We start from the raw sequence: 23811 nt of genomic DNA, 5'->3' as shown, positions 1-23811 counted from the left end.
AGCAGGAGAGAGAAGGAGAAGTTAAGAAGACTTAAACACTTGATGGCCTCAGGTCGTTTACTGGATGTCAGGCCTCAGTTAAGCGTCTGAACTAGACTGGGTGGGTCAGCTGGTCCCAGACGCTCCCCAGGTGGACTGGACCACCTGGTACATGTATGAGGATGAAAATGAATGTGTTACGTTTTGCTTTGGTTGCTGTCACAGAGTGTGCAGTAGCGAGAGGGGGAGTGGGTGGAGGAGGAAGGTTTAAATTACAGGTTTCACATCTTACGTGATTGATGCGTAGCTTCGCTACCACATCGTCACCTTTCCATCGACGAGGAAACAACTCAACGGTGAGTTCTGCTTCTCTTTGCTTTATTTTGCTGTGGTTAACTTTCATCCACTTATTTTCTTAATCTGAATGTTGCTTCTATTTTGTTTTATTTATCTTGCGTGTGTTACATACTGTAAGTTCAGAGCTCCGACAGCATTACTGGCTCATGTAACGTCACTGAGACGCTTCAGTGCAGTCTGGACCTGTTTAAATAGGTGATGATGTATTTACTTCAGAGCAGCTGCATAAAGGCAACAAAGTGCTTCAAATCATGCAACCAAAACTCAACCATGATAAGAACAACGCAGCAGCCACTGATTGAGATCAGTAAATGTTGGAAGAAGCTTAAACTCTATCTGAAGATACAGTGAAGGAGACGTTCTATACCTGGTTCAGTAGGAACATTATCAAATAATGAACCTGGACGTTACTGGTCCAGTCAAAGTCAAAAGCATTTAGTGTCATATGTAAAGGTTCCTCTGTGCAATGAAATTCTTACATTGCTTGTCCACAATGAATGTCGGGACAGATAACTAAAAATAAGATATTTGTAATAAGTAACTTGGACCTTAAGCACAGCATGAGCCGTCGCCACCTTTGGCTCCAAACACTCTCATCCACCATTTTACACGAGCAACTCGATTAACCATTCGGAACCATAGAAGACTGAGGAAGCGGAACCTTCTGTAACTGAACAAAGTTCCCTTTTAAAGTATTATACGTTTACACAATTGTGTTGATCAAGTCCCTGGTCTTTAATTTAAATGCTACTGATACACCATAGGAAATATAACCGAGTGAAGGAGTTGAGTCAGTAATCTTCAGAACGGGCCTGAGCTGCAGTTCTGAGAGAAACAAAAGACCAAAGTTCCTCCTGGACGCTGATCTGACCCACAGGGCCTGATGAGGTTCGGGCTTTGAATCCCAGTCTGTTAAGAGAATGAGCAATGAGGTGATGTATATGACGGGAGACACAGTGGGACACAGCGGCCTCTGAATGGGTTAGCTGAGGATCGTCTGGACCCAGCTGGGCCAGTCTGTTGGAACCAAACACATTCTGAGTGACCCCAAAAAGGATAGAATTATCTGTTTGCTTGTAATCGGGCCATCTGACGGGTCGTGAGCCGTCATCGGTTCTGTGAAGCGGAAGTAATGAGCAGGAACCGAGGTGTTTAAGGAACCGACAGAGTAGAATAGAACCTGTTTGTTGTATTTGTGTGTGTTGTTTTTCAGCCCATTCAGCCTCCTTCTGGCGTGTCTGCTTAGACCATCCTGGCTGGCAGCAGGAGACTTGCGTTTTGTCGAACTGGGTCGAGCGGAGTTTCGGGCTGAACTGACCTCTTTTCTGCAAACTTCCTTTCAGACAACTGAGAGCAAAGATGCTCTCGCATTCACCACCTCGATATACCACAAGTGGAGCGTTGTAGTGTCAGAGCCCCACAGAACGTCTGTGAGGTTTCAGATCATCTAAATGTCAGCGTGAGGGGCTGAATGAAGCTGGGAGAGAGTCAGAGTGAAGCTGGTGATCTCTGATCTTACTGATAAAGAGCTGTTTCTAGTTTCATTTACAGGTAGAACAGTTCAAACCTCGACCTGAGCACTAAGCAGAGAAACGGCAACGTGTTAGAGATGGAGATGTTGGGCTCAGAACGTCTCAGCAGGACCTGGGAGCAGGTCCAGCGTGGCTGTCTGACAGAACACAGGACTGGAGCTGTGAACATGGTTGTAATGTGCCTCTGATCTTTGTTTGCAGCGTGAGCTATGGATCCACTGGACGAAGGATTTGAAAACGTGACTGATTACAATTACCTGAACCCACCATGTGTCTACAAGAACAATCACAGCCTGGAGCTGGTGATGGGCCCATACGTCCACTCCATCATCTGCATCCTGGGCTTCATGGGCAACAGCCTGGTGATTGTCACCTACGCCTGCTACAAGCGGACCAAGTCCATGACGGACATCTACCTGCTCAACGTGGCCGTGGCAGACCTGCTGTTCGTGGTGACGCTGCCGTTCATCGTCTACAACGAGCTGTGGTCGTGGTCCATGGGCCCGGTGGCCTGCAAGCTGCTGCGGGGCTCCTACAGCGTCAACCTGTACAGCGGCATGTTGCTCCTGGCCTGCATCAGCACCGACCGCTACATCGCCATCGTCCAGGCCCGCCGCAGCTTCCGGCTGCGCTCCCTGTTCTACAGCCGGCTGACCTGCGCCGTGGTTTGGGTCTGTGCCGTGCTGCTGTCCTTCCCCACCTTCTACTTCTACCACTGGTACGAGCCCTCTCACTCCAGGGAGGCGTTCATGTGGAACCCCGTCACGCCCGATGCTCTGGACTACAACAGCACCTACGGCTGGGCCCCTGAGGGCGACGGCGCCCAGCCGCCCCAGTACGTGTGCGAGTTCCGCTTCGCTGACAACGGCACGGCCTGGAGGACCAAGGTGGCGGTGCCCAGCACGCAGCTCGCCGTGGGCTTCTTCCTGCCGCTCTTCGTCATGATCTTCTGCTACACCGCTGTCATCGTCACGCTGCTCAGGGCCAAGAACTTCCAGCGCCACAAGGCGGTGCGGGTGGTTCTGGCTGTGGTGGCCGTGTTCATCGTGTGCCACCTGCCCTACAACATCACCTTATTCTACGACACGCTTGGCATGTTCGACCAGCACACGTGTGAGGAGTCGGACGCCCTGCAGACGGTCAAGACGCTGACGCAGACCGTGGCCTACCTGCACTGCTGCCTCAACCCGGTGCTGTACGCCTTCATCGGGGTCAAGTTCAGGAACCACTTCAGGAAGATCGTCCAGGACCTGTGGTGCCTGGGGAAGCGGTACATCGCTCCCCGCCGCTTCTCCAGGGTCACCTCCGAGATCTATATGTCCACTCGCAAATCTGTAGACGGATCCAGCGAGAATGGCTCCTCCTTCACCATGTGATCCCGACCCGACCCGACCCGACCCAACCCGCCGCAGGAGCCTGGACGACTCGGACACCTCTCAGTCTCTTCGTTGTCTCCGTTTCTTTCGTGTGGGCGTGGCTTCATGTTGACCTTTGACCTGGTCCCTGAGACCCTGCTGCGTTGGCAGATGTGTGCCTTTGTGTTTGGTCCTGAAGGTCCAGTCTGTTCCACCGGGTTTGCAAGTAGCTTCTGCACATTAAATGTGTTTCATGCTGGATTTTCAGGCGATGTCTGTTTTTTCAGTGTGAACAGATCCATTTTTCTGGCCAGTGTGAGATTAAAGATTACTAAATAAATAAAGCCTTCTCTACGTTCTGTCTCCTGTGATGCTGCAGTGTCTCATTCAATGCTATATCCGGGAAGTCCTGACTCGAGTTTTGGACTGGAGCTTCTGTCGCTGGCACTGATCTGTGATGCTGAGCTGTGACTCAGCTTCTGCATCATCATCATCGTTTATATCATATCATAGTTTGTTGTTACTGAGAGAAACCGGTGCCTGGCGACTAATGAGAACGATGTAATGCAGCTGCCAGCTCCTTCCTCCAGTGAATCAACCTGTGGCGTTTCCCTGCTTCAAACTCGTATTAATCACTAAGAGCTGCAACACACACAAATGAGGCAGATGATCAATGACGGATTCAGGGTCCAGAACTATCGAGATGAGGTGAAACTGTAAATTCTGTATCAATAAACCACTTTTAAGCAGAACGTCTCTCCTGATGCATCCAGGCCGTATAAACATGATCAGACTGGGCTCAGATGAAGACAGCAAGGGGACCAGCAACGCCAGCTGCTCTCGGATCAGCTCTCAGCGTGTTTCTGATCACAGTAGCAGAACCTGCAGAACGTTCTGGTTCCCAGAGTCCAGTAAGCAACCATTAACAAGTGAGACTGAAACCATATTGAACACATTTGTGCTGGGATCAGGTCTTTAGTATTTTGAACATTGAACCCAGCAGAGGTCCAGAACTGGCTGGGTTCTACAATAACAATCGGGCTTAGACGAAGCCATGAAAACATCCCCGTTCCTGAGCCTCTGCTGTTTTGGAGCATGACCCTCGGACAGAACAGATGGACTCAGCAGGACCGGATGTGTGAGGGCCCGTATGGACGCTCTGCAGTCTGACACGTGACCAGGGAAGAGTGGGACTGGATGAGAGCCAAGGTCTGCAGCACCGGTTCAGGAGGATCCAAGTTCTGGACTCTGAAACCTCCTTTTTATTGATGTTTATAACAGAATCAGCATATATTTAAACGTTTAATCAATGGGAGTCAGTTGATTATTTCCTAAAAACTAACCAGTAATTACACATAAAATAGATGAAAAGTATCAACATCTCTTTAACACTTTCCTTTATTCACTATGAGTTTAAATTATTGCACAAACATCTTTTTGTTCCTCGACACCATGTTGACCTGTGACCTTTGCCGATGACGTCACCGCTTGACGGCGTGTTTTCAGCTTCTCAGGTCAGGTGGAGCTCCGTTACTGCAGCTTCGTCATGCGGCGGAGCAGAAACGAACTCAGGCACGGCGTAAATAGGGGCCAGTCCAGACTCAGGGCTGGTCCCGGCTCAGGCAGAGCACCACGGGCACCAGGGCCCCGCGGGCCTCGGCGGGGGGCGGCAGCGCCTGCGGCAGGAAGCCCTCCCGCTGCTCGCGCACCTCGAACTGCAGCGTGTGGCTCCGGTTGACGCAGTAGATGCGCTCCTCCAGCACCGCGCAGCGGAACGGACGCGGGTTCTCCAGCGGGAAGCGCTCGCCGCCGTGCCACGCCTTCGCCACCGTGTTGTATTTGTAGACCGTGACCCCGGCGCGCTCGCGCTCGCGCTCCACGTCGAAGCGGTAGATGAGGCTGCGGTGCGCCACCATGTCGGAGGAGCGCCGCCGGCTCTCGTTGAACGGACACTCCTCCCACTCGTCCCGGCGGGAGTCGTAGCGCAGCAGGCGGTAGAAGAGCGAGCCGCCGGACACGAACAGCTCCCCGCCGCACGACGTCGCCTCGTGCGCAACGGCGAACGAGCCTTTGGGCAGCGGGGCCACCGGGCTCCACCTGTCCGCGCGCGGGTCGTAGCGCTCCACCGTGAACAGACACTCCCCCCCGATGGCGTACAGGTGCCCGTCCATGGGCACCAGCCGCAGCTGGCAGCGGGGCTGAGCCAGCGGCCGGACCTGGCTCCAGGTGCCGGTCCGCGGGTTGTAGCAGAAGACCCGGTCCGACGCCTCGGAGCGGCCGTCCCCGTGCGCCCTGATGCCGCCCGCCACGAACAGGTAGTTGTACATGGCGCACATCCCGGAGCCTCTGGCCGGGATCTCCTCCGGGAGGCAGGTGAGCACCTCCCAGCGCCGTGCGTCCGGGCGGAGGCAGAGCACGCGCCGCTGGCGGGCGTCCTCCGGGCTCTCGCGCTCGTTCACCTCGCAGGTCTCGGCCACGGCCAGCACCTTGGTCCCCTCCATCCTCCGGTTCAGGATCAGATCCCGCTCCCCCGCCGTGAGGCGCCCGTACGCGGGGCTTCGCAGCACGTGCAGGTAGTGGTCGCTCATGAAGCGGTAGACGCGCTGCTTGGCGTCGTCCGCGCCTTCGCTCTTGGCTTTTGTCAGGAGGTCGTAGCAGTTTTCTGCGCTGATCTGCTGCTCCCCGGCGCGGAGCTCGGGCTCCTTCCGCTGGCCGGGCTCCATCGGGGTCGGACCGGATCGAGGAGAGGCAACGCCCTGTGTTGCTTTTGTCTATTGTCTCTACTCTCGAACCAGAACCTTCCCGTCCGGATGCTCCATCGTGTGGGTCCGCAGCTTCTCCGCTCCGCGTTCGGACACAAAGGCTCAGTGGCCGAGCGCACTCTTCCTCCTCCTCCTCCTCCTCCTCCTCTCTGGGAGCACGGAGCCGGACTGGACTGTGGTTTCTGGGTTTTGCTCTATGAACAACTCTCCTGATTTGAGAACCTTTGCGGTGCCGTTGTGAAGATGAAATGTTGCGTCTATGTAAATCAGGCTTGAACGCAGGAGCCTCGTGATGTAACTTTGCATTTTCTGCTGACTCCTTTAAATTCATTAAACTGCTGACTGAGAACTTGTGGGTCTGTGGAGGTGTGTCCAGCTGGTTCCGGGTTCGTATCAGTTGTTGTCTCTGACGCTTTGACGGAACCAGCTTCAGTCTGTGCAACAGCGCCATCTGCTGTAGAACATGTAACAGATTTGAGAGGCGGATTAACGAGCTCCGGCACAAAACACCTTTAAAACAGCAGACGTTGTATGAAAGTGATGCATTTAATATAATCAGGTGAATATTTGCCTCCAGCCTCTGGATTCATGGTTCCATACAATATATGTGTGAGTTGTGGAGTCTCCTTTTTATTCTGCACATTTTCTATTTCTGAACGTTTGTGCATCTTTGTGGATCAATAAAGTTCATCTTATCTTATTGAACCCCAGAAGTGATGAAGCAATCTAATCTAAGGTGTTAATATGCAGCTGTATAGAGGGTTCTGCTCTGTGTTCTAAGGCGGGTCTCTTGGGTTTCGTGACTCAAGGCTGTAAACGCGCAGCTGCAAGCTTGAACCTGGTTCTGAACGGCCACCGTGAACGATGGGCTCCGTCCCGTCATGTGAAGCTTTGGCCTCCTCTCCAGCTGCTGGTGCCACTTCCTGTCCCGGTTGTGACTCTGCTCCAACTTCTCGCATTTAAGCTGATACTGGACAGAAAAAAAACTGTGATAAAGCATCTGGAGTCAGCAGGGGGTGCTGACTCCAGATGCTTTATCACAGTTTTTTGCAGCGGCCATCTTTGTTCTTTCATACGTTTTTTGGCACTTGCGAATCCATTATCTTTTGTATATATTTAAAATTATTTCGCTTTTTTTTCAATTATATTTCCAACTTGAAATGAATGGAAAACCATTTTCAAATACTCCTCAGCTTTGTCTTCGTTCAGCTTTAACTATTTCAGCATACTTTAAGCTACAGACACTGTTTAAACTTTAAAACAATCTTCAACTATTCAACCATTTAATTTCTGTTCAGCTTTATAATATCTTTAATAGTTGTTGATCTATAGCAGTTTAAATATTGGGTGGTTTTTGGTATATTTTCAGCTTTTCCATTAGTGTGTATTGCGTCAGCTAGAGTGCGTGATGTCACAGCTATATTGTGAAACAAGGTTTTTTTAAAGGCAGAGATTCCTCAAAGTACAGAGAGTTCCAGATCTCTTCCCATAGACGCTAATGCATTCGTCTGTGAGACTTTTTCAGAGAAATGCCATGCATTAGTCTTCAAACATAAAACTGATACCAGTTGCTTATTAAACCCTTGGCATTAATAAAGTTAAGTTATTTATTTGATAACTATTATGGTTTTGCTGTAAGAAGCCTGTTTAGCAGAGGTGGAACTCTGCTTTCACACAGCAGAATGAGGCTGATTTTCCCGCCTTTTGTCTCCATGACAACGGCACAGCTGCAGCTTTTACTGACAGGTCAAACTCCTGATGCTCAGTGTAGCAATTTTATGCATATTACTGATTAGTTCATTACATTTTTTGATTGTTTAGTAGATAAGCACACCCCTCCTCTGAGTCCTTTCAAAATAAAAGCACCAATCAAATTTTTAATTGGCACTATTTTTGCTTTTGAATAGATAATTGTGAGTAGTTAATGAGACTATTTTACAGCTTAGATATTAAGCACGCACAGCTCCTCCAAATCCTTTCAAAATAAATTATTCCTATGGAAATGCTTTATCTAGTTACCTGAGCAATAGTCTGGTTGGTTTGTAGCAGTGAACCAAACAGGAACCAAACAGGAAGGATGAGCAGCGTGAGGTCAAACAGCTGAGAGATACCTGACGCATAGTTTCCACCGCAGCGGAAGCAGGTTTTGGTAGGTTTGGTCGTAGACTCAGCTCAGAGCTCAGACTGAGGCGAGAGAGCAGCTGCTGTCTCAAAATGGTTGTTGAATAGTTTGTCGAAGCTTTTGGATCTTTGGACACATTGTGTGACTTGGTAGATGAGGACTTCAAGACATGTAAGTGGTTCCTGAAGCAGACGCAGCCGTAGAGGCGGTGCCAACCATCTCCAAAAGTCGCCTGGAGAACGCCAGCAGGGAGGACACCGTGGACCCCATTCTCCAGACCTACAGTGACAGCGCTGGAAAGTGGCCAGAATGGTTGAAGTCTTAAACATGAGAGTGTTTTAATCTCGATCCTTCAGTTAAATCAACTGTTCATCATTTCTGTCTTTTGGTGGACACCTGAGTTATGGGGGCTTATTATGGGCTACGGTGATCATGAAACAGAACAAAGGGAACTCAGGTAGATACAGTAAGAGGTTCCTTCCATCCCATGACTGGGCAGTCACACACACACACACACACAAACACACACACACACACGGTAGAACTTCATCTATTAATGGGGAACCTGTTTGATGAGGAACTTGAGTTAGGTCAGTGAAACATTCCTGCAGCTGTTTTGTGTCTGGTTCTGTACATCAGATGTGTGTGAGCTGAAACTGGTGAAAGCACAGTAACCAAAAACCCGCATCTGTCTGACACCTGCCGGACGGTGGCGCATGTGGAGGATTACCAGGCGTATCCGCAGCATCCTCACAGACTGGAGTCCGCTGCTACTGGGAGGCGCCGTGGAGCAAAAGGGTTTACATATCTGTGAGTTACAGAGGAAGCCACAGAAGAGGAGACAGTCCAGACTGCTGGACGTCCCCAACCACTCCGTCCTGCACAATAACAACAGCTCCTGTCTGCAACAGAGAAGCTGTGTTTGGACACTGTCCTGCTGGGACTCTGTCTCCTCAGACCAGTGATCCACCTCCACACCTTCAGCACCACATTCAGCCAAACATCGTGGATGCTGCGAGATCTAGGCCTCAGAACCAGATCTCATGGAGCTTGTTTGGTCTTTGGTGCTGCATCAGTAAGATCAAGAAGAAAATGAATGAAAATGTAATAAAATACTGTTTAATGAACCAAAGTTGCTGTTGTAGTCAGCAACAACTGTTTTACTACTACTTTTATCGCTAGAATCCTTTTTAAGTTTCTTTTAACAGACAGCTGTGGTTCGTTTTTGGAATTACACATTGGTTCCGACCAGCTGCAGACAGATCCATCCCATCTCTAATCTGAGTCATTTCACCTTCGGCTCGTCTTTGCTGTGGTTCCTGCAAACAGCGGCGGAGTGAGACCTCTTGCGGCCGCGCCTCGTCTATGTGGCCCCGCCCCCCTCAGGTGGTTGTAGTGGCGGAAGGCGGAGGAAGGTGGAACCCAGCGGAACCCACGGAACTGAGCATGGACAGAAGTTCGTCGACGCGAAACAAAAGTCGCATTTAATTCTCCAGAGATGTGAAGCAGCGCGCTCGCGACCTAGGAGAGGACCTTCGGTGCGTGCGTGCGTGCGTGCGTGCGTGTGATCGCCCGGACCTGTAGAAGTCCGTCGAAGCCCATCCAGGTGTGGCCGTCCTACCTGTTCTATTTGGTTTCTAGCGCCGGTTCGGTTCGAACTCACGATGCCGGAGCAAATCAGCGTGACGGAGTTCATCTCGGAGACGAACGAGGACTACAAAGCTCCGACCACGTCCAGCTTCACCACCCGGATGAGCCACTGCCGCAGCGCCGTGGCGGCTCTGGAGGAGGTAGCGTGCACGCGCACAGGCACATAACCCTAGCTTCAAAGCGTAGGTGCCGAAGAAACACGTTGTCGTTTATTGGGGTTTAGTTTATTTCTGATTTATTTGATTAATAGCGAGACGTTATTTAACAGCTGACTGTGTGTTAGTGAGTCTGTTCCTCTTTCTCTCTGTCTCTCGCTCTGTCACACACACACACACACACACACACACACACACACACACACACACACACACACACACACCGACTTCCCCATGGCGGCTCAGTTTGCAACATAACGATGATGAAGCGTCAACAGCTCAGAGCAGCAGCTGGCGGGAAAAGGTCAGAGGTCAAGCATGCAGTCAGTACTACTAGTACAAGTATTAGTACTATTATTGCTACTAGTAATAATGCTGCTATTACTACGACTGAGCATTTTGCACAAGTGCACTGTCTCGTCCACTACTTTGGTGGTTTTAAACAGGTGGAGCTGGTTCAACTCGCTTGATTTCTCGTATCCATGGTAACCCAGACGATAAATCTATCCTTGTACTTTTTATTTCTCTCCCAATGTTGAGAAGCTTGTTTGTTGTTATAAACATAAGATCTTGTTCTTTCATGTTCAGTGGGGTAGTTGTTTTGTTATTATTCAATTAAAAGGTCGAGTAGGTAAAATCAACTGCAGTAAAACGTGGCGAAGTACATCTTCTGATTATGAATCATCAGCTCTGAGTCGTCACGGCATTAACAATGGGGTCAACGTGTCTGAGTCTTGGGTGACACCTCCTGACACCCCTCCTGTTGCATGCTGGGACATTGCCTCTGGGAGACCATTGGAGGGCGCCACCCACCTGATCGAGTCCCGACAGGACCCGTCTCTCCCCGAGTCCTGACACGGAGCCTCTCGTTTACCCCAGCACGTTTAAAGATGGAGGCCGCTCTGTTGCTGATGCGACCAGCTGCTGTGGGGTGTTTAGCACACGTGGTGGCATCACGTCACTCTGCCTGGACTCATTCTGTCGACTCATTCTCTGACACCCAGTCAAACAGTAACTGGACTCGCCGCATGTTTATCCGCTGAGTCACTGCTGGGACGAGAGACAGGAAGAGCAGAATCATACAATGTCACTGTTTCAGTTGAATGTTTTCGATTGAAGCTCCTCGTGTTCCTGGGGGGTCTCTGCTGACGTTGATGAGGTTTGTGGAAGTTAGGCCTGAGTTCTGGGGGAACCGGTGGTTTGGGTTTAAAGTCTGGTTAAGGTTTGTCAGCAACAAAAACTGCTCCAATGATCCAACATGACACGAGCCAGATCAACGATGCTCTGGAAAACACTGCCCGTAGCAGCGAGTCTCTGCTCACGTGTTACCATAAAACCAGCTGGTCCTCGAACGCAGCGCAGGGTCCAACCAGGCTGACGGCACCCCATCCTAAGCTCCATGTATGTGGGTGGACCTTCAGAACTTTGATAAAGGTCCTATTGGTCATAAGAAGGTTTGTTAGTCCAGGAGGGATCTGAAGGAGTTGTTCAGGTTTTAGTCAAACAGGGAATCATCCAGAAAAACCAACTTCCTGTCTTTGTCCCCCTCAGGTTCTGGACTTGGACCGATCAGTTCTTCATAAAATCAAGAAGTCTGTGAAAGCCATCAACGCGTCCGGTCTGGGTGAGTGACACGGCTTCACCTCCGTGTGTAAAATTACTAATGCTTCTCACCACACAAACCTCTTCCTGGCTGCTCTCACACTAATCGTCAGAACCAAACATTCATATCTCTGTGGTAAGAGCTGAGACAACATCAGAACGTGGACCAGAACCCATGAGCATTAATCCAAATGTGGCTAAATGTCCTGTAGCTGCAGCTTGATGCTGTGTTTAGGAGCAGAGACTGGCTCCACTCCAGGAAAGCCAGCAGACAGAGACACCTCAGGTCCCTGAAGGCATCAGCTGGTGGTGCGTTCAGTGTCAGGGAGGCTGGTGGGTTAGTGTTCAGGCCTGTGGAGGCTCACCTCCAGGCATTCCTGCCATACCTGTCTCGTGTCCCAGCATGCTGAGGGAGAGGCCGAATGAAAACACCGAAGGAAGATTAAACACATTCATGTTGTTCAGATGCTGGATGTTAAAAAAACTCGAAGTGCTGCAGCTTTAAAGTTTAAAACGTGTAGAGTATAAATAGAGGTCACTGTGTTTCTGTTATCCGGAAGCTGCCGATCAGCTCATGGTCAGACGGTAATGGAAGCAAAGGTTTATTTCCAGCGGTGCGTGAGACTGACTGTACCTGCAGCCAGATGTGGTGTGAGAAGGAACCAAGAGCAGAGAAACCTTCCTGTTGTGAAAGTGAAGCGGACCCTGAGCGGCTCAGGAAGCAGAAGCTCAGTCCGACTCGGCTTTTGTGGCTTTGCACGTCTCAAACTAAACTAAACTTTTACTACGCTTTGGAGGCGTCCTTCTCGTTTGGGTCACGGCTTTACTGCTCAGAACCTCATATCTGAACCGTTTAAATGCTCCTCGTTATTACTGTTTCCGCTCGTCTTCAGGTTCTACGTGTAATAAATATTTATCTTCAGCTGTGAGCTGATGTAACTAAGTGTCTGCTGCAGCTCACGTGGACAACGAGGACCAGTACTTCCAGTCCATGGATAAGTTTGGGGAGAACTGCGTGTCCAGAGATGACGCCGAGGTCGGCGCCGCCTTCCGTTACTTCGCTGGCTTCACCAAAGAGCTGACGGGCCTGTTCAAGAACCTGGTGAGCGTGACGAGGTTCTGTCAGGAAGCGTTTCCCCGACGCGCGTGAACCGAGCGCTGACCGTGGCTTCTTCCTGTTTTCAGTTGCAGAACATGAACAACATCATCATGTTCCCTCTGGACAGTTTGCTGAAGGGAGACCTGAAAGGAGTGAAGGGGGTTCGTGTTTCCTCTTTCTGCCTCAGACACAGTCCAGCGCTGGTTTACTGGTTTCCAGTTCAGTTGAATGTTTAGGCTCCATTTGTGCTTGTTTGACTGAACATATAAAAACTGGACTCAACTGCCACCATTGAAATGAATGAGAGGTCCAGAACCTTAGAACCCACTGGACTCAGTGCTCAACTTATTGTAGCAGCTTGAACTGCCTCGTACCTGGAAATATTTGCGGAGTGAGTCACAGGTCAGAGTCCGTGTGTTGTTACCAGCAGGTCCTCTAATCACGCGACTCTCTTCTCCTTCAGGATCTGAAGAAGCCGTTTGACAAAGCCTGGAAGGATTATGAGACCAAGCTGTGAGAAGCTCGAGCTCATTACTAGTCGTAGCCTTTTCATGAAGCTCGTTAAATCAGAGTTTGTGTTTGCATCTTCATTCTCTGCAGAGCGAAGATTGAGAAGGAGAAGCGGGAACACGCCAAGCAGCACGGGATGATTCGAACGGAGTTCAGTGGAGGAGAAATAGCGGAGGAGATGGAGAAGGAGCGGCGGATGTTCCAGCTGCAGATGTGCGAGGTGACGTAGTCGCTGGGTTCAAAGCGCCACTCTGGGATCTGAAGCCAGTCAGTAGAGTTTCCCTCTGGTTTCTCTCTGCAGTATCTGCTCAAAGTGAACGAAATCAAGGTGAAGAAAGGCACCGACTTCCTCCAGAACCTCATCAAGTATTTCCACGCTCAGTGCAAGTACGTCCCTGCAGTGCTGGCTGATCTGGGCCGCGGCTCAGCGTTCGTCTTCTCACCTCTACCACTTGTTCAGTTTTTTCCAGGACGGACTGAAGGCGGTGGAGAATCTGAAACCCTTCATAGAGAAGCTGTCCACAGACCTGACGGGGGTGAGGACGCCCTCATTAACACTGTTACCGTAGACATGTGGACAGAAATAATTCAGGTGGAACGTGTCCATCAGATCAAGCAGAGTCATGACGGAGAGAGGAAACAGCTGAGTCAGCTCCGCGACGTCCTGAAGGCTTCGCTGCAGTCTGAGCAGAAGGAGGTGGGGAAGCGCCGATCCGTTGTATTCCGCTCCAAATGTGACCACGCTAATGTTGGCCACTCGTCTTCACAGGACCCGCAGGCTAAGCAGAACGCAGGCTACAGCCTCCATCAGCTGCAGGGCAACAAGGCCCACGGAACCGAGCGCTCCGGGTTCCTCTACAAGAAAAGCGAGGGGTGAGTGACCTTGCAGTAGAAGGACGAGCCCAGTGTGGAGTCCTGACTGACCCGATGCGTCTCCTTCTCAGTCTGAGGAAGGTTTGGCAGAAGAGGAAGTGCTCAGTGAAGAACGGCTTTCTCACCATCAGTCACGGCACGGTAAGAGCCCGGGTTCTGCTCGCACATCCCCGATTCCTCCGTGGTTCCATCGGTCTCACCCACCTTCCTGCTCGCTGCCACGCAGCCCAACACACCTCCAGCCAAACTCAACCTGCTCACCTGCCAGGTGAAGAGGAGTCCGGACGAGAAGAAGAGCTTCGACCTGTTCTCGCGTGAGCTGCCGTCTCGTCTCGTCTCGTCTCGTCTGGTCTCCTCTCCTCTCCTCTCGTCTCGTCAGCTTGTTGTGTTTTGTCCTAACGTCCGTTTCTCCCCTCAGATGATCGAACGTATCACTTCCAGGCCGAGGACGAAGCCGAATGTCAGGTGTAAGTATTGGACCCTCCGACCCGTGACCTCAGAGCCTTGTTGTGGTACCTGACCCGTTTGTGTGTGCAGCTGGATCTCAGTGCTGCAGAACAGTAAGGAGGAAGCTCTGAGCGCAGCCTTCAAAGGGGAACAGGACGAAGGAGAGAACAACATCGTGCAGGAGCTGACGAAGGCCATCGTAGGAGAAGTGAAGCGGATGCGAGGCAACGACGTGTGCTGCGACTGCGGCGCCACCGGTGAGACCCGAGTCATATCTGGGTTTGCGCAGTGCCGGCTGGTACTGGTGTCACACTGTGACTCGGGTCTCCTGTCCCCCAGGTCCCACCTGGCTGTCCACCAACCTGGGTGTGCTGATCTGCATCGAGTGCTCTGGGATTCACAGGGAGATGGGGGTCCACTACTCCAGGATCCAGAGTCTGGACCTGGATGTGCTGGGAACCTCGGAGCTCCTGGTGAGTAGCTGTTGGCATCACTGGCGTGTGCTATAGTTCAAGGAACAACAGGCCGGCACCATTTGTTGTGTTTCAGTTGGTGAAGAACGTGGGAAACGCCAGCTTCAACGACATCATGGAGGCGGACCTGTCTGAGCAGGACGCGTCCAAACCGGATCCGAGCAGCGACATGTGAGAGAACGGAGCGACGTGAGCACCCGCTCACTGTGACCTGGCCGCTGACGCCCTCGCCTCTGTCCTCTGTCCTCTGTCCAGGCAGACCAGGAAGGACTACATCACGGCCAAGTACACGGAGAAGCGCTTCGCTCGGCGCCGCTGCACCGACGCCGCGTCCAGGATGCAGGCTTTGTACGAGGCCGTGCGGAACAGGGACATCCTGGCTCTGATCCAGGTCTACGCTGAGGGGGCGGATCTGATGGAGGCCGTGGCGCAGCCCAAAGAGCACGTATGACCCGCTCAGGTTGTGTCTGTATGAGCCGAGTTCTGACGGAGCCGCAGCGGGTCAGAAAGCCACTGTAACGGTTCTGCCGTGTTGCCACCAGGAACCCGGAGAGACTGTGCTGCACCTGGCGGTCCGCATGGTCGACAGAAACTCCCTCCACATTGTCGACTTCCTGGCCCAGAACAGGTAGCTCCGCCCTGAGCAGAGGCTTCACTGACTGACATGAGCGGGTAAAGGTGCTGACCCGTGTGTGTGTCCGCCAGCGCCACCCTGGACAAGCAGACGGCCAAAGGCAGCACGGCGCTGCACTACTGCTGCCTGACGGACAACAGCGAGTGTCTGAAGCTGCTGCTGCGAGGACGAGCCTCGGTGTCCATCAGTGAGTGGCTGGACGACGCTCCCGCCTCCGTGTGCTTTTCAGTCTCACTTCCTCCTTCGTCTCCACAGCAAACGAAGCGGGAGAGACGCCGCTGGACATCGCCAAGCGTCTGCGCCACATCCAGTGTGAAGAGCTGGTAGGAGACGCCTCGGCGCCACCCGGACCCGGCGGCGGAGCCGTTCTTCTCATGTGTGTCCTGTGTTTCAGTTGACTCAGGTCCAAACCGGGAAGTTCAACGTCCACGTCCACGTCGAGTACGAGTGGCGTCTCCAGAACGAGGACCTGGACGAGAGCGACGAGGACATGGAGGACAAGGTCAGGTTTGTCCGGAGCAGCGCCGCGCCGCGGGTAGCGGGTTGTGGCTGTGTAACGCTGGTGCCGTTCTCCTGCAGCCCATCCCTGTGCGCCGCGACGAGCGTCCCGTCAGCTGCTTCATGCCAGGAAGCGGGCCGGTACCGCCCAACCTGTCGGCCGTGGCCAGAGACGCTGCCAACCTGGCGCGGGAGAAACTAAGGCCTCAGGTCCCCAGCATGATGATGAGCAACGAGACCTACGGAACCGTGTTAGACCTCAACTTACCGCCACCGGGACCAACACCACCGCTGCCCCCCAGAGGTCCCAACAGAGGTCCGATGAACCCATCCTTAATTCTCAGAATTCAGGCAGGACCCCCAAAGACCCAGCTGAGTGGTGTGGTTCTGTCTTCATGCAGGAGCAGGACCGGGTAAACCTGGAGCCATGGAGGCTGTAGGAAGACAGCGGTCGTCTTCGGACCCGCCCGTTCCTCAGACCCCTGAGAGAAACTCGTCCATGTACGGTGAGTCATCTAAAATGTTTTTTTGACCTTTAAGTGCAGTTTTATTCACTTGGGCGTTTTGTATTGATTAGTAACTGGGTTCTACTCACATCTGTCCTGTTCTCCCAGTGCTCCCAGTGGGTCCCCCTCCTCCTACAGTAAACAAGAGGGCCACCATGTTTGAGCCCAAGGCTGTGTCCGCCAAGAATACCCCCCTCCCCCCGCTGCCAACAGCAGCACCCCCCCCAGTACCACCAGGGCCACTTTTATCACCCGTACCACCACCTCCCTCTCACAAAGCTCCACCCATCCCCCCACCCATTCCCGGCCACAGCAACAAACCACTGGGACAACCGGGACTGCAGAGACCACCAGGCCCACCAGTGGCACCGGGACCATCTGCATCACCTGGCCCACCAGGACCAGCGGGCCCACCAGTGGCATCGGGACCATCTGCATCACTGGGCCCACCAGGACCAAGATCGGTAGGAGCACCTGCGTCTCCCACTGGGTAAGGCCTATACTAACTGTGGTGGACAGTTCTGTGCTGAACCGGGCCTAAGCAGCTCTTTGCTGGACCGGTCAGCGCTCATCTGTACTTCTTTCTTCTGATTTCAGCTCCGTGACAAATCCCCCACTGAGACCACCCGTCAGAACTGGATCAGTGGACAAACACGGTACACACTCTCACAAAGACCCACACACTGTCGTAAAGCCCTGAATGACGTTTGTTCTCCTGTAGGGTCTCAGTCCAGATCTCCACAGACTCCAGGTCCACCAGCACCCAAACCCAGATGCACCTTCTCTGTAAGTCCACATCATCAGCAGCCGCTCCAAAAACCACAGGCTGTGTCATGTCCACTTGTACTGTTTGTGTTTTATTGTAATGTAACTGCAATGGCCCCATAGACAGCTGCCTCGATGTGCCAACAGCAAGACAAGTTCCTAGTTCTGTAAAGTTCTGATTCTGATGTCTGCTTTGTTCCTGTCTGATGTGTACAGAAGCAGAAGCCTCAGCGGGTCAAAGCCATCTACGACTGTTCAGCTGACAACCCAGACGAGCTGACGTTCAAGGAGGGGGAAGTGATTGTGGTGGAGGGTGAGGAGGACATCGACTGGTGGGTGAGTGACGCTGCTCTCCAGCAGGTGGATCTCTGACCGAGTAGAACCGTAGAGTTCTGACAAGGCTTAGTGGCTCAGTTGGTTAAGCGTTAGCCTGGGGTGCCGAAGGTCTTAGGTTCAGAGCACCAAGTCCTTGAGTAAGACACTTTGCACTGCTCCCCTCAGGATGGGGTTAATTATAATAATAATAGTAGTAGAAGTTGTTGTAGTAGTATTATTATTATGTTTATCTGTGTTTCAGGTCGGACATATTGAAGGAGAGCCGACCCGACGGGGAGTGTTTCCTGTCACCTTTGTTCACTTCATCACAGACTGAGATGTCAGCGTTGCCTCCTGCTTCTTGACCCAGCTCAGTCTGAGGGAAAACGTGCAGGACCAACAACTCCACTGTTGGTCTGGATGCAGATATCTGATGTCTGAGATGAAGTCTGCGGGATGCTTTTTTATACAAACGTGTCTAAACTCTTAGCTTTTAAAATTTTACCAGATCCCACACTAGCCAGACTGAATTTCTGTAATTGAGCACATCTTTCCATCCAGACTGGGTCAAGCAGTTCCACAGATGTTTGCTGCTGGTGTCCATCCTGATGTTACAGCGCTAGAACCCTCTAATCGATGTTTTCTGGTTCTAAATATTATTTGTTGTATTATTACCGGTAGTTATTTTAACTGGAGGTGAAATATGAACATCCGCTTTAATTTAATGCATCTCCTAAACTTATGTTGCTCCTGTGACGCCCAGGAACATGGTTTTGTTTGTTTGTTTAACTAAATTGTTTTGTTCCTAACACAGAGCTTTGTCTTTCATTTGTTTCTTAATTTCCTCTTTTCTGCACTTATTTCTTAATTTATACATATCTTTTTATGTTTTCATTTTTTCTCATTCGTTTTAGACATAAAACAGAAAATCTAATGCACTTGATAAACCGCAGCCATCATTCATCGTATTACTGTGATACACTCTTTCTGGAGAAATTTGATCTGAACTATTTAAACATGTTTTTACATTATTATTATTATTAATATTAAAATAATAATAACAATAATAATAATAATGTGATTGTTATCATCATTATTAGTATAATAATAATAAATATTGTTATTGTGTATTTGGCCCCACATACTATGAATAAATGTGTTATTATTTGAAATAATAATAGATATCTACTGGCTTTAAATATCTAAATAGTAAAGTGGATGGAGTCTATTTGGAGGGGCTTTACAGAACAAACATTCCATATTTATTTTTATACATTTACTATATTACTTTTAATAGTAAGGATAATATTTCAGTTCTGATTGTGCTTGAGATTCTGCTTCCATTTAAAACTTTATGTACTTCAGCAGTTTTAACAGTTCTGTTGATTAAATGAACCAATGATTCAACTCTGTTTACTGACTTGTGTCACATTTGTACTTTGAACTTACATATTTGTATGCATTTTTGATCAACTTTGTTAACTCAACATTAATCCACTTTTAAATAAGATTTGTTGTCGGAGTGTTTTTTTGATAATGGCTTAAGGTGGATGGAACGTTATACGTTAAATTGCTGTGATATACGGAGACATTAACACGCGAACCGGAAGTGACGCAAAACTAACTAGCAACCCGCCTAGGCATCACAATGAAATATTTGTTATTTGTTTATTACTGTTATTTGTGAATACGTTGGATTTTTTGGAGTGAACATGGCAGCTAAACGTAAAAGTGACGTGAACGTCCCTGCGGAGGAAAGCGACCAGCTGCTCATCCGTCCGCTGTGAGTGGAAATGTGACTCTACGCGGTGTTAGCCTGCTGCTAGCGGAGAGCTAGCCGGGCTCTAGCCGCAAAAACCTTTAATTGAAATGCTTTTTCTAGCAACAAAGATAAAAACTTTAGTCATCATCTACTTTTTAGTACTTTCAGTGACTCAGTTAAATTTTTAGTTTTAGAATTAAAGTTCGGGCTAGACTTGACATTATTGAAAAACATGATTCAAACTATGATTCGACTAAACATCTAGAGGGTTAAGTGATAATGAATGACAAGCCTAGATTGCGGTTGATTAGTGAAATGGTTTGAATCGCATATTGTTTGCATGCGGTTTATAAAGAGAAAGTGAATGTTAGCAGTTTTACTTTCTACTCTAAAATGTCAAACCTGACACGGACTGTGAACTGTGTGTTCAGAGGAGCAGGTCAGGAAGTGGGCCGGTCCTGCATCATTCTGGAGTTCAAGGGCAGAAAAATCATGGTAAGTGGTTGTGTGATTAAAGCTGGGTTGGCTCAGTGCTAATCGTAGGCTCTGTTTGTGTTGTAGCTGGACTGTGGGATCCACCCTGGTCTGGAGGGCATGGACGCCCTGCCTTACATCGACCTGATTGATCCAGCGGAGATCGACCTACTGCTCATCAGCCAGTGGGTTCAGCTCAGCGTCACAGTAACACAGAACACTGACACATTGCTTCTGCTGTGGCTTTTTGACTTTGAGATTGTTTCGGTTCCAAATAAATCTAAAATATATTTTTTTTCCTTCAGCTTCCACCTGGATCACTGTGGTGCTCTTCCCTGGTTCCTGCAGAAGACCAGTTTCAAAGGACGTACATTCATGACTCACGCCACCAAGGCCATCTACCGCTGGCTGCTGTCGGACTATGTCAAAGTCAGGTGAGACAATGTCAGGTTGGAGGACGTGTAGTAGTGCTGTGATGTTTTTACGTACTGATAGTGACGTGTGATTTTGTAGCAACATTTCTGCAGACGACATGTTGTACACTGAGACAGACTTGGAAGAGAGCATGGAAAAAATCGAAACTATCAACTTTCATGAGGTAAAGGAAGTGGCCGGCATCAAGTTCTGGTGTTACCACGCTGGACATGTGCTCGGAGCCGCCATGTTCATGATCGAGATAGCTGGCGTCAAGGTAACAGCCACTCATCACACACAGAGGAACCAGCACCGCTTAAGCTATTAAAGTTCACAGTCAGTCACAGATTTACGTGTGTGTGTGTTTGTGTGTTTGTGTGTTTGTGTTTGCTTGCTTGCAGCTGCTGTACACGGGGGATTTCTCCCGACAGGAGGACAGACATCTGATGGCAGCAGAGATTCCCAGTGTCAAACCAGACATCCTCATCACCGTGAGTTAGAGATTCGCTCTTGGATCGTTTGTCATTTAGATTCCTCAGTAACGAAGGTGCTTTCTGCCCCTAAGGAGTCCACATACGGGACTCACATCCACGAGAAGAGGGAGGAGCGCGAGGCTCGGTTCTGTAACACCGTCCACGACATCGTGAACCGGGAGGGACGCTGTCTGATCCCCGTCTTTGCTCTGGGACGAGCCCAGGAGCTGCTGCTCATCCTCGGTAAGATGATCTGAAACTACTGGTCTAACTTACTCTGTTCACTCTGTTTGGTCAAGGCCAACGTGAAATGTCTGAATGAGTGAAGCTCATAACTGCATCAGAACGTCTACCCATCTTGACTTGTATTTACCAAATATGCTCACTCTGTGTGTTTACACCAGATGAGTACTGGCAAAACCACCCAGAGCTCCATGACATTCCCATCTACTACGCCTCATCACTGGCCAGGAAGTGCATGGCCGTCTACCAAACCTACATCAACGCCATGAACGACAAAATCCGAAAAGCCATAAACATCAACAACCCCTTTGTCTTCAAGCACATCAGCAACCTGAAGGTGGGACTGTGGCAAATCACAGCTTTCTCTGTTGGTTTATCCTGTACACATCTGATGTGTCTGTGTATGTTTCAGAGCATGGATCACTTTGACGACATCGGCCCTAGCGTGGTGATGGCGTCTCCTGGTATGATGCAGAGCGGCTTGTCCAGAGAACTGTTTGAGAGCTGGTGCACCGACAAGAGAAATGGCGTCATCATCGCTGGATACTGTGTGGAGGGAACGCTGGCCAAGGTGAGAGACAGGAAGGAGACCCAGCGAGGAAGAACAACACTGTGACCCGTGTGGTAAATAATGTAAACATGTTTGTTTCAGCACATCATGACGGAGCCCGATGAGATCACCACCATGTCGGGTCAGAAGCTTCCTCTGAAGATGTCAGTGGACTACATCTCATTTTCTGCTCACACAGACTATCAGCAGACCAGCGAGTTCATCCGAGCCCTCAAACCTCCACACGTGGTAAAAAAACATGGCCGACACTCACACGAACTCAGGTGTCACTTTTAGTAGTAGTTATTATTTCACCCTTAAACTCTTTGCGTTAGTAGTTTCCCTGTTGTGCTTACAAATAAAACATATAGTGGCTAAAGTATAGCTGCAATCAGTGCCGTGTCAGACTAACATGTTAAAGCTTGGTAATTTGCGCATACAGATCCTGGTCCACGGGGAGCAGAATGAGATGGCCCGTCTGAAGGCAGCTCTGATCCGAGAGTACGAAGATAACGATGATGTTCACATTGAGGTCCACAACCCTCGAAACACAGAGGCCGTCACGCTCAACTTCAGAGGAGAGAAACTGGCAAAGGTTGGACTGAAGCTGCAGAAAACCTACCAGTTGTGTTTCTGAGGTCATTAACTCCCAGCATGCTCTGCTGCAGGTCATGGGCTTGCTGGCTGACAGGAAATGTGCCCAGGGTCAAAGGGTCTCTGGGATCCTGGTCAAACGAAACTTCAACTACCACATCCTGACTCCCTCCGACCTCTCCAGTCAGTACCTCAGTCATTCGGTTGTGACGTGTCAGTCCTGGCATCATCATCATCATCAGCATGATCTGTGACACTGAACAGGGATCATTAAACGCCTCTATGTGCAGCAGGTCATGTGATCGTTTCTCTCCTGTGTTTAGACTACACGGATCTGTCCATGAGCACAGTGACGCAGACTCAGGCCGTCCCGTTCACCGGGCCCATCTCCCTGCTGGTTAGCCAGCTGCGGAACCTCGCTGGTGGGTCACAACCATAACAAAGGACCAGGACCACATATGTAGGTAAATCCAGGTTAACGTGCTGTTTGCTTTTAGGAGATGTGGAGCAGGTGGATGGAGCAGAGAAAATCACCATCAAGGTCTTTAAGAACATCACTGTGGTGCACGAAGCCGGGATGGTTCTGCTGGAGGTCAGAGCCGGTTCAGTCCCCCTGTCTGTCACTGTCTCATTCTGTCTCTGAACTGCCCATGTTCTCGTTCCAGTGGATCGCCAACCCTCTCAATGACATGTATGCTGATGCCATCACCACGGTGGTTCTGGAGGTCCAGTCCAACCCTAACGCCCAAAAGTGTCAGTGGACGCGGCACCGCCCTGTGCACTTTGACTTACGGCGTAAACATGCATTTAATGAGTCCTGTTTGTTTTAGTTCTGGAAGGCAAGAGGGAAACCTTTGACGAGGACATGTTCGTGGAGAGGCTGGCGCTCATGCTGCAGTGAGTGCTGCATTTGAATACACCAGCACACATGGAGAATTGCATTAAGTTTGGTAGAGCTAGTCTAGTTCATGTGCATGTTTGAATAATCGGTGTTTCCTGTTGCAGCGACATGTTCGGGGACGACTGTGTGAACTACAAAGACAATAAAAACCTAAGTGTGACGGTGGACGGAGTCACGGCGTTCATCAACCCAGGAGCCAGAGTGAGTAGCTCAAGGGTTCAGGTAATGCCACCCGGAGTTTGATACCTGTCCACTGACCTTTGACCTGCCCTCCAGTCCGTCACCTGTACAGAGGACGAGTCCCTGAGGGATATGGTGGAAGTCGCCATCCATCGGCTGTACGACACCCTCAGCCCCATCTTCTGACGTCACCACCACCCGTCTGGTGTTTGCTTCATTGATGCGGTTGAACCAGTATATGAACGTGTTGATACAGGAGCAGATGTGAACATTTATATGCTGGTTGCAAAAAGTGAACATGGTTCCAACGGAATCAGATATCTGTTTTGTATCCAAATAATTTCCTAGTAATTCTCAATAAAACATTTGACCAGTGAATGTTTTGTTGAGTCTCTTCTGTCCAGTTGTAAATACAGACAGAAATGATTATTGATGGATTTCAATATTTTGGTTTATTAAAACCTCAGCTCTTCATTCTGAGCAGCAGGTGGTGAAACATTGTTTTCCTACTAAACAGGTTCACCTGTTGTGGACTAAACAAACATTTAAAATGAGTGCATTTGAATAGCAGAGTCTAATAACAATA

The 23811-nt window shown here is 50.1% G+C and overlaps 4 protein-coding genes across 4 annotated transcripts; 3 read left to right on the top strand and 1 right to left on the bottom strand.

The window, feature by feature from the left end:
* Nucleotides 1-118: 118 nt before the first annotated feature.
* Nucleotides 119-3594, top strand: ccr6a (chemokine (C-C motif) receptor 6a). Its single transcript, XM_029141909.3, has 2 exons — nt 119-335; nt 2070-3594. Exon 2 carries the CDS (start codon nt 2078-2080, stop codon nt 3242-3244), a length of 1167 nt encoding a protein of 388 aa, XP_028997742.1. The 5' UTR covers nt 119-335; nt 2070-2077; the 3' UTR covers nt 3245-3594.
* Nucleotides 3595-4603: 1009 nt separating this feature from the next.
* On the bottom strand, nt 4604-6364 carry LOC114850003 (kelch repeat and BTB domain-containing protein 11-like). The gene has a single exon (XM_029141916.3). The coding sequence runs from the start codon at nt 5944-5946 to the stop codon at nt 4825-4827; it is 1122 nt and encodes a 373-aa protein (XP_028997749.1). The 5' UTR covers nt 5947-6364; the 3' UTR covers nt 4604-4824.
* A 3008-nt stretch (nt 6365-9372) lies between these two features.
* On the top strand, nt 9373-19046 carry asap2b (ArfGAP with SH3 domain, ankyrin repeat and PH domain 2b). Its single transcript, XM_029141853.2, has 28 exons — nt 9373-9897; nt 11464-11536; nt 12471-12616; nt 12700-12774; nt 13077-13126; nt 13214-13343; nt 13425-13510; nt 13584-13659; nt 13734-13820; nt 13893-13996; nt 14068-14137; nt 14223-14310; nt 14415-14463; nt 14534-14700; nt 14783-14916; nt 14993-15087; nt 15172-15361; nt 15459-15544; nt 15622-15737; nt 15806-15873; nt 15945-16052; nt 16130-16364; nt 16450-16554; nt 16663-17044; nt 17152-17210; nt 17276-17340; nt 17536-17655; nt 17897-19046. The coding sequence occupies exons 1-28, from the start codon at nt 9772-9774 to the stop codon at nt 17969-17971; spliced, it is 3165 nt and encodes a 1054-aa protein (XP_028997686.1). The 5' UTR covers nt 9373-9771; the 3' UTR covers nt 17972-19046.
* A 169-nt stretch (nt 19047-19215) lies between these two features.
* Nucleotides 19216-23603, top strand: cpsf3 (cleavage and polyadenylation specific factor 3). The gene is made up of 18 exons (XM_029141863.3): nt 19216-19417; nt 19828-19891; nt 19958-20055; nt 20176-20304; nt 20384-20561; nt 20686-20775; nt 20850-21000; nt 21162-21337; nt 21413-21571; nt 21653-21799; nt 21993-22145; nt 22219-22327; nt 22468-22566; nt 22642-22736; nt 22810-22897; nt 22975-23041; nt 23150-23246; nt 23322-23603. Exons 1-18 carry the CDS (start codon nt 19347-19349, stop codon nt 23409-23411), a joined length of 2061 nt encoding a protein of 686 aa, XP_028997696.1. The 5' UTR covers nt 19216-19346; the 3' UTR covers nt 23412-23603.
* The last annotated feature ends 208 nt before the right edge of the window (nt 23604-23811 follow it).

The sequence above is a fragment of the Betta splendens genome, chromosome 24 (assembly GCF_900634795.4).
Source record: "Betta splendens chromosome 24, fBetSpl5.4, whole genome shotgun sequence".
Lineage (NCBI taxonomy): Eukaryota > Metazoa > Chordata > Actinopteri > Anabantiformes > Osphronemidae > Betta > Betta splendens.
The sequence above is the reverse complement of the archived record's forward strand: the minus strand, read 5'-3'. Positions and strand labels throughout refer to the sequence as shown.